Raw genomic sequence first — 9,845 nt, 5'->3', positions numbered from 1 at the left:
ACAGGCAGGCCCGGCAGTGCTGAATAATTAACAACTTTTCACCTACTCCCTGGATTTTTTAGCAGCAGTGTGGATCATTAAGCTGTCAGTTTGGCAGCTTCCCAGATTTAATTCATTTTCATCTAAACGCTTTACTTTCTGTGATTCTCTTGTTTGGCTGGCATGTCATACCTACGAGATCAGCCTCGCTGCAGCTTAGAGTTATGAACTCCACAGGGAATGTAGTTTTGGTTTTTTTTTTTAAGTTACAAACATTGTGGTTGAGTAAATGAGATGGGTGGTGTTTGGAAAAGCACAACAGAGGCAGACATCCTTCGGTGGGGCAGGACTTTGACTCCTTTATCAACTTAAGCACTTTCTCCTGTGCGTCACACCCTTGGTTTTACGTGATGTTTTTGAAGCTGAGGTGGGGAGTAAGCTCTTTATAAACATCTCCAAAATCCCCTCCCTGCCAGGTTTCCTGGCCTAGGACCCGAACTCCAGCTGGTCCCGTTGCTCTGGGGTGTGGGTTGGGGTACAGTGAGGTGCTAGCAGGTGACACTTGGCATGTGGAGCAGATGGCTCAAGGCTGAGGGATGCGGCGGTGGTTGGGGGCTGTAGCACAGCGGGCTCACGTGCCACCCTTGGTGTGGAGACCGAGCAAGGCAGAGGCGCGGGGGTAGGAAGCTGCCTGCGTCCTCCCTTCCTCCGTGAGCGTGCAGCGGATGCTGTGCTGCTGCCGCGCTTCAACTGGATGTGCCACAGGCAGGGATTGTGCCCAAGCAACACTGTTGAGTCAGAAAAGCTAGAACAAGTCTGTCTTTGGTCTTTTCTTCTCATATTTGCAGAGGTCATGTCAGAGAGAGGGGAGGTACTGACAGTGCAAGTGGGATGGACCCCATAGAGGTCCTGGTAAAAGCCAGGAGAAAATGCTGGATTTGGGCTTCACAGGGTCGCGGAAGGACAGACCCCGCAGACGTCTCAAGTCCAGCCTCTGCTTAAGGCAGGGCTAGCTCCAAAGGTCAGGCTGGTCGGAGCCTCTGGTGTCCAGCCAGATTTGGAAACCCTCCAAGGATGGAGGTCCCACCACTACAGGTCTTGTCACAGCGCTGCACCAATCACCCCAAGAAGGTTTTTGTCCTTCTGTGCATCAGGGTTTCCCTGGTAGCACCTGTGTTTGTTGTCTTTGTCCTTTTGCCATGCAGTGCTGCATCTCCCTCCTCCACAACCCTTCTCTAGGTAATGGAAAACCAAAGCTCAGTCTCTCTGAGTCCAGTGGTCTCCAGGCTGGTGGGTCCTTCTGGAGCTTTCAGCCCCACAGGTCCCAGGTGACAACATGGGCAGCATCCTGGGACAGGGACCTTGCCCTGAGGGTTTGGAGCTGCTGCTGCACGCCTGCTGGAGTTGCACTGCTCACCTGAGAATGGCTTGGGGAGCGACGGAGACCAACAGCCACAGCGTCAGCAGAGGCTGGCGGTGGGGGGAGACCGGGACAGGCATCACTGGGGCTGCATATCCAGACGCTGGGCATGAGGTGGGCTGGAGGAGGCAGTGGGACAAAGCTCAGGAAAAGCAGGGGGGAGTTAGGGATGCTTTAGGGGCATCCCCTGCCCAAACGGCAGCGAGACAGCTGCGACCATCTGCTATGCTCTGCTGGCTCCTGCTCCCCGTGCACGGCCCCGCGCCGGCCAGCGGACTGCCGGACGCCTGCCCCAGGCGCAGAGCAGCCCTGCACCCTGCAGCACCCATCCCTGCCTGCTGCCAGCGTGGGGGGCTGCCAGCCCTTGCAAAAGGGGCTGCGGGACCCAAACCTACCTCCAAAGAGAGGAACCAGCCAGTCGGCTGGTGGCTGAGCACCCTGCAGGCTGGTGGTGATGGTGCCACACTAAGGGGTCGGACTGGAGCCCACCGAGCCCCACAGCCAGTGGTGCTGGGGAACCTCGCGGCGGGGGCTGCCACCGCCATGGCCCCAGCCCGGCCATCAGCGCTTTGTGGGAATGTCACCCCCTCGGCTGCTGAGCCAGCCCCAGGCAGGACTGTCCCCAGCTGGGCCCGGCGGCCCCTGCTGCCCCCCCAGCAGGGCTCTGTGGGGCAGGGGGGTGTGGGGCAGCCCTCAGAGCAAAGCCCTGTGCTGCTGCAGCCCACCATGGGAGCCCTGCGGCGTGTGCCGGGGGGCAGGAGCTGCGGCAGTGGCCTCCCGGGCACCCGGCAGGTTTGGGGTCTGGGAACGGAACCCGGGGAGAAGGGAGCAGAGACCTGGTCAGAGCTCCTTTCCATCCTCAGCTACGGGAACACGGCCTTCTCTTGTGGCCGGAGTCCGGAAAGGCAGCGGGCAGCGCGGCTGGGGCCTTGCGGGGGGGTGGGGGTGGGGTGGCTTTGGCAGCCCTTGGCGCTCCCCAGGGTGGCGAGGAATGAGATCGGGTTGGCTGGTGACCCAAAGGTGCCCACGGACGTCCCAGCGCGCCATCGCAGCGATGGGAGCAACGGTCCCCAAACCGCTCGCCCCCGGATTTCCAGGGCTCAGCACCCCTGGAGCTGAGCATTTGCCCTGTGTGGGAAAACACCCTTGGAGGCTCCTTTGTGGGGGGAACCCACACATCTGCGCTGCTCCTTCCGAAAGTGCTGGGGTGCTCGGGGTGAGCTCCGGGGCTGCTCTGCCCCCCCAGCTGTGCCTGGCCCTGCGCTGCCTTTGCCTGCGGGGGCGGCGAGGGGAGCCAGGGCCACCAGCCCCCCAAGCCGGGTGTCCTGGGACGGCTGGGATCGCGGCCAGCTTGGCGAGGGTGCCCCGGGGAGCACGAACCAGTTCCTGGCTCCAGCAGCTGCTGCCCCGCCCTCTTAATGAGGGATAATTAGGTGCATCTCATCAGCGCTGCAGACTTGCCCCCTGGCCACGCTGGCTGCAAGCGATGCCCCCGGCGGGACGAAGGGGCTGGGGCAGGAGGGGCTGCAGGTGTGGGGCACCGGCGGGGTTGGGGTCTGCAGGGGCACGAGCAGGGTGCTTCGGAGGTGGGTGCCACGAGCCACGGGCCAGCCTGCGGGCTGCCAGCCCCAGACAGTGACCCCGGCACGTCCCGGGGGGGCTTTGTGCCCCTTCCAGCCCTCAGCTGGGCGTAGGGACCTGTCCCCTCAGCATCCCCAGGGGCACATCCAGCAGGCCCGGACCACCACCTGCTTTGGCAGCCCACAGGCAGCACGAAGGCCCCAGAAGTCCCGGCTGGCAGCACGGCATGGCACGGCACGGTGTGGTGAGCCCCTCCACGCCAGGCGCTGGCGCAGGAACGGAGGAGGCTGTGGTGGTGGCCGGGAAGGAGACGGGTGTTCTGCTGCAGGGGAGGGTGGGCTCAGGCAGGACCGGGCTGTGCGGTGCTGCCCCAGCCCTGCTCCGGGGGTGCATCCCCCCCATGCACAAGTCACACCAGGCTGGGGGATGCTGGTCCTCACTGTGGGGTGGGCTGGGGGCTTCAAATCCCTGTCCCGGGGGATACAGGGGGTGGGAGCTCTGAGCGCTGGGCCAGCACCCTTGGGTGCAGGGCTGGGTGGGGGGCGGGTGTCAAGAGCTGTCCCCACTGCAGTGCAGCCCTGCGCAGCCATCTTGGTGTGGGGCCACCAGGCTTCTCCCCCCTGCCAGGTCCCCACCCGGGGGTCCCCACAGCCCCTGCCTGGCTGGTGCTGTGCCCACAGCCCCCTGCCCTTGCTGGCACTGCACCCCATAACCCTCCACCCTGGGTGGCACTGCACCCCCTGACCCTGTGCCCTGGGTCACGCTGCACCCCATAGCCCTGTGCCAGCCGGCACTGCACCCCCTGGCAGCTGGCACCGCACCCGGCTGCTGTGCAGGAGGCTCCAAGCCCTGCCCTGGCACCGCCGCCGTGCAGACCCCTGCCCGCAGCCCGCCTGTTCCCACGAAGGCCCCAGGGCAGCGCCTGCCCCCGGGCACCCCTGAAGTGCCTGGCGGATGAAACAAGGCTGCACCGGGCCTGGCCGGGCTTCGCCTGGGCGTGAAGGGTGCTGCACGGCAGGAGGGGCCAGGCGAGGCGGGGAGGAATGCGAGTGGGAGAGCGGCCGGGCATGTAGCGACAGCTCCTGGGGCGCGCGGTGCCGGGGATCCCACACGCTGCGCAGGGCAGGCGGCAGAGCCCCGGCACAGGGCTGGTGGCCGGCATGGGGCACCCCATCGCTCGCACCCTCTGAGAGCCGGGGAGCGGAGGGCAGCGAGTCCCCCAGGGGCAGCACGGCTGCCGCGGGGGTCCTGGCCCCAGGGAGCTTGGCTCTGACGTGGAGGGGCTGAAAATCCCCCGGCGGGTGATGCCCGGCTGCGCCGACGTGAGGTGCTGAGGATCCTGGGGGGCTGGGGAGCCGCTATGACCCCCGAGAAGGTGCTGAGAGAGGGGGTGCTGGAGAAGCGGAGTGGGGGGCTGCTGCAGCTCTGGAAGAAGAAGCGGTGCCTGCTGACAGAGAAGGGGCTGCAGCTCTTTGAGCCCAAGGGCTCACGGCGCAAGGAGCTGAGCTTCGCCCGCATGAAGGCGGTGGAGTGCGTGGAGTGGAAGGAGCGGCACATCTACTTCACGGTGGTGATGGACGACAGCCACGAGATTGACTTCCGCTGCGCCCAGGAGGACCCGGGCTGGAATGCCGAGATCACCATGGGCCTCGTCCGCTTCAAGAACCAGCAGGCGATCCAGGTCGTCCGCGCCAGGCACAGCTGCCGAGCAGGTATGGGAACCCCCGCCATGCCGCGGGCCAGGGTGCAGGACCCACCGGAGGATGAGGTCCCCAGCCACTGGGTCCCATCTTTGGGTGGTCTGGCTTCCCCATGGGAACCACAGAGGGGGTGCCATGGACGGGGTTGGGTCTGCAGGGTGGTGGTGGTCCCGTATCCCCCTGCACTGGCTGGACTCTGTCCTTTGCTTCACCTCCTGGAGGTGAGCCCCTGGAGAGGGACCCGCTAACACCCCTCCTCCGCGGTGGCCCCGAGGGATATGGGGCTGTTTGTCACCTTCAACACGGGATGGCGGTGAGGACCGCGGCTGGCTGTGCTCCCCAGATCCCCTTGGGGGTGGATCCTGCCCCATGACCCCGCGCTGGCCGGGAGGGTAACAGGCACCTTCTCTCCACAGTGGTGCAGTTTGACGCAGCCCCGGTGGGACGGCCCGCGGATGCGCAGCACCCGAAGAGCAGAATGGAGATGGCCCTCGGCTCGGTGGGCGCCGGGGAGAACGGCATCCCTGCGGGCAAGTGAGGCCACCGCTGTCTGCGGCGCAGGGACAGGGACGGTGGCCCCAGGGAGGCCAGTGCGGGCGCTGGCTCCCCCCATCCTGGGGCAGGACAGAGGCACCGCAGGCACCGGGCTGGCACAACCGCAGGGGTCAGGCCACATCCCCTTGGCGTGACGGGGCAAAGGACACAGTCAAGGCCACCACCTGGGGCTCCGGACATGGCAGGAGGTGACACCCCTGCCTAGGGGCCCACCATCTTTCGGCTGATGTGGCCAGGACCTTGGTGGGGACCCCTGGGCCTCTCCTGCAGGACGGGATGGGATGGATGGGGCTGAGCCTGAAGGAAGCAGTGCGACCGTGAGCTCTGCCCGAATGCCAGTGACACTGGGACAGGTGGACATGGCTGGGGACATGGCTCCCCCCGAGCCTCCACATTGGGAAGGGGCTGGAGAGCTGCTGCTGCAGCAGGGACCCCTCCAGGCACCGTGCCTGGACGGTGTGGTGACATGCCCGTGCTGCTGGACACTGTCCTGCCCTGGGCTGTCCTTGGGCTAATGGGGACACTAGGGAAGGCAATGGGGACCCTGACTCCCTGTACAAAAGTGTCCCCAAACAGGACCTTCTGCTGGTTACCGTGGTGTTGATTTGATTTGTGGGACACTGCAGCGTATGGGAGAGCACAAATCCTGCACAGAGCCTTGCTGGTCCTTGGCATCCCCCTAAATCCGCCAGCATCCCACAGCCAGGCTCCACAGCCCCCCGCCGCCACCCTGAGCCTCTCCGGTCACCCATGCCGCTGCACCCGTGTCCCCAGGGATTCCCACGGTGGTTTGTGGGCAGGCGACCCGGAGCAGCAGTGCCAGGCTCGCAGGCAGGGAAGGGATGGGGCTGCCCCAACAGGCAGCGCAGACGCCAGCGCCTGGAGCCACCGTGCTCCGCAAGCCGGAGCCTGAGCCCCAGCCCCGCGGCCCTCGGGGTGCTCCTCCCGGCTCCTCCCGGAGCTCGCCCGGCTGCGTGGGAACCGGGGAGCGCAGCTCCCCACAGCCCACCGGGTCCCCTCCCTGGGCCAGGGCAGCTCCGGTGTGGCTTCGGGGGGCAACGGGGGCATGGCCGGAGCCCACCCGCTGTGCAGGGCCGGGCTGGTGCTGGCTCTTTCCCAGCAGCCTGGGAACAGGCGTTTTGGTGGTTTTCCACCCCAGGAAGCCTGCTTGGCCGTTCCCAGCCCTCGGAGCCTCCTTTGCTGACGACCCCCCCGGCTTGCGAGCAGAGACAAGGTGGGGGGCCACAGATGGAGCTGGATCCAAACCCCACACGGATGGAGCTCAGAACCATGCCTGCATGTGGCAGGGATGGAGGGACCAGGACACAGTGGCTTTGGGGGTGGCGTGACCTGGTCCACTGCCCACAGGGAGGTGGGCCAGCCCCCAGACCACGTCCTCGCACACATTTTGGAAGGGAATGGGGTTGTCAGTGGTCGGGGGGCAGCGTTGGTGCTCACAGCGTTTCTGTGGCAGGGATCTCCACCCTGGGCTTTCTTGTAAATCCCCAGCTCCCAGAGTCAGGGGATTCAGGGAGGCTCATTGAAGGTCCTGGAAGCATTCTGGGCTTGTGCTGTGGCTGGGCAGCACCCAGGGGTGGGAGGCACCCAGTGCAAGGGGTTTTCCAAAGTATTCTAAATTTTGAGCCAGTTTTGGGCAGCCCGACTCCTTCATTTTCAGCTTTTCTGCTCTCTCACTCACTGTAAATAGGTATTTTCTGTTTTCTGAGTGCTAGCAAGGAACTGGGGAAGAAAATGGTCAAGATGGGTGTGTGCCAGTGCCAGCCCTGGCTGTGGACATGCCCACCATGGACGAAGCAGCAGAGAGGCTAACGGCGAGCTGGGGAGAAATTTCAGCAGTTGATAGAGGGAAAAGGACCAAAGGAGCAAGGCAAGTCGCTGTGTCCGTGTTTCAGGTCTGGGCAGGGGGAAAGCCAAGATTTTCTGTCCCCATCCTGAGCTCCTCATCACTCCACAGACTGACAGGCAGCCCAAGGCCCTGCCTCAGAGTGTGTCCCCCCAGGTTTGGGAGTTTCTTCTGTGCAGACCCCCAAATGTGCCAGACTTGCAGCCTGATCCAGGGAGCAGGGGCTGAGGGGTGAACACCGAGTCAGCAGTGGGTGGGTGGGTGGGCGGCAGTGGCAGGCGGCAGGGCGGGTGGCAGGGCGGGTGGCAGGGTGTCTTCACTCGCTGCCTGTGAAGGCTGAATTTTTCATGCAAAGGAAAAGGTCATGGCAGAGACTGGAGAGTAAATAAACAGCCAAGAGACTTGTCCAGGCAGCAGAGCAGGGATGGGGCCAGCACATCCCCCATCACTGGTACTGGGGTGCTGGCCCACACGGGGCTTGGCGTTGACGGGGGAGGTTGGGTGAATGGGGTGATTTTACCCAAGGGAAAGTCTCCTGCAGGCGGGGGCTTGGGGAGCAGCTGAGCTTGCAGGGGAGCACACGGGTAGGGGGAGAAGGGCCCTGGGAGCATTGCGGGGGGTCTGGCAGGGCTCGGTCAGGGATGCGGGGCAGCTCACAGAGCGTTCCAGCCAGCCCGAAGAGCAGGGAGAGGACCACGGGGAGCATTTCTGATGTCCCTGGAGGTGGGGAAACTGAGGCACGGCAGGGGGCAGGTAGGCACGTGGCCCTGCAGCCCCCCAGCATGCAGGCTCCCACTGCGAGGAGGGGCTGGCCCCTGGGGACCCCTGTGCCAAGGACACCGAGCTCTGGGGCTGAGCGCAGAGCCCCAGAACAGAGCGAGGTGCCCCGGAGCTGCCTGAGTTCAAAGGCAGGAGCCTGAAAATCCGGCTGTGCTGCTCCCAGCCCCCAGGTGCCCCCACTCCATCGACCCTCCCCGCGCTGCTTGGAGGATGCTCCTCTGCGCAGGCTGCCCTGTGCCTCCACCCCTGGGGCCAGGGGCTCTGCCAGCACCCACGGCTGCTGGCCCTGGCACCCTTCGTGCAGCACCAGGGGGGTGAGCTCGGGTGCAGGGGAGGTGGCAGGGGGAGCTTCAGGGTGCTTTTTTCCACCTGACAAAATCCCAGCCCCCAGCCCTGGCTCTGGGGTCGGTTTGGGGCTGGCTGGACACCCCAAAGGCAGGGGGGTGATGCTGCTGGAAGAGGGGGTGTTGCAGCAGGATGGTGCCAATGCTTTTTGTCCAGTGAGACCGTGGGTGCCTCCTCCACCATCGCATGCCCTGCGGAGGGGCTGGCAGTGCCTCGCCTCTGCAAGCATCCGTGTAGTTTGTGGGTGGGTTTTCCTCAGATAAAAATGAAAAGAAAAAAACAAATCACAGTTGTAGCAAGCAGTACTTTTTTTAAGCTTTGAGTCAAGTGTCCGGCTTCCTTCAGATGCTCCTAAAATTATTTCATTGTTGATCATCCTTAACTATAAGACCTAAATCACTAGATTTCCTTTTGGAACCCAGCACCTGCCCCAGGCAGTGCCAGGCTGGAGAGCTGCCCAGTGCCCTGCTGTGTGGCACAGCCACGCTGTGGGGGAGGGAGCAGGCGGCTGGGACACCCACACCACCGCCGTGGGTTTGGGCATCACCAGCAACGTCCTCTTGCGTTTGAGTGGAGGACAAAATGCTGCCCTCCGTACCGTGGAGCTTGGGGTGCTGAGGGGGGGCCAGGCAGGGATTGCAGGGGGTGCACGTGTGTCGGTGCCTCACCCCCGGTGTCCCACGTTGTGTCCCAGGGAGGCGGAGGTGAATGGTTGTGAGCAGCACCGACTGGGGGAGCTGGGGTGGGGGGAGCTGGTGGGTGGGAAGGGGCTCACCACCCCACCTGGCACCACGCGGGGAAGCAGGATCAGCAGGCAGGCGGTGCTGGAGCTGCAGAGGGCAGTACGGGGCCAAGTACATGCCAGTGCCCTCTGTCACCCTCTGTCACCCTCTGTCCCCAAGCAGGAGTCACCAGGCGGTCCTGGTGATGGGGCTGGCTCAGCCCAGCCCTGCAGAAATGGGGATGCTGAGATGCTTCGGGTGTTTCAGAGACAGGTGGGAGGGCCTGGAAATACCCTGAAAATGTCTAAAAAGTGTGTCAGGGTCCCTGCCTGGGCCTGAAATTTTGGATTATTTGGAATGATCTTTTTTTCCCCTGTGAAATATTTCGCCTTAGGCTGAAAAGCAGGCAGCTTTTTAGGATCTTCAGCCTGACATCGCTGTTGAACTGTGTCAGCCTCTTAGCACGGGCAGAGCAGCTAATATCCTTCCCCTGTTTGTAAGAGTCGACACGATCGGCTCTGGGAAGGTTTCATGTGTCGCTTGGCAAAACCACGGGAGGCTCAAAGTGTTCAGTGGGTGGCTCAGCTCCATTTTAATAACATCTTTCCACTATCCCAAAGTAGGTAATTCCTCCTTATTTAATAAAGACTTTGCTGTGTGCCAGTGGCACGAGGCAGGGAGCATCTGCTGTTCATGAAGAACCGTTGGCTTTGAGACCCCTCCTCAGCTCTGGCACCTTCTGCAAGCATTTCAAGTCTCCCCGAAGCATTCAAGTCGAGAACAACAACTTGTCCCACAGCATTTCTAGAAATGGAAAGCTATTTCTCTCATTTTGTGAAAATTGTCCTGATTTTGGATCCTGTCCCACAGCTGCTTCTGCACGGATTTACTGCCTGCAG

At 63.3% G+C, this 9,845-nt stretch overlaps 1 protein-coding gene across 1 annotated transcript; it reads left to right on the top strand.

The window, feature by feature from the left end:
• Positions 1–4,069: 4,069 nt before the first annotated feature.
• On the top strand, positions 4,070–5,814 carry PHLDA3 (pleckstrin homology like domain family A member 3). Its single transcript, XM_040616790.1, has 2 exons — positions 4,070–4,692; positions 5,097–5,814. The coding sequence occupies exons 1-2, from the start codon at positions 4,341–4,343 to the stop codon at positions 5,216–5,218; spliced, it is 474 nt and encodes a 157-aa protein (XP_040472724.1). The 5' UTR covers positions 4,070–4,340; the 3' UTR covers positions 5,219–5,814.
• Positions 5,815–9,845: the final 4,031 nt, after the last annotated feature.

Source organism: Falco naumanni, chromosome 17 (assembly GCF_017639655.2).
Source record: "Falco naumanni isolate bFalNau1 chromosome 17, bFalNau1.pat, whole genome shotgun sequence".
NCBI lineage: Eukaryota > Metazoa > Chordata > Aves > Falconiformes > Falconidae > Falco > Falco naumanni.
Note: the sequence above shows the minus strand (reverse complement) of the source record. Positions and strands in the feature narration are given on the sequence as shown.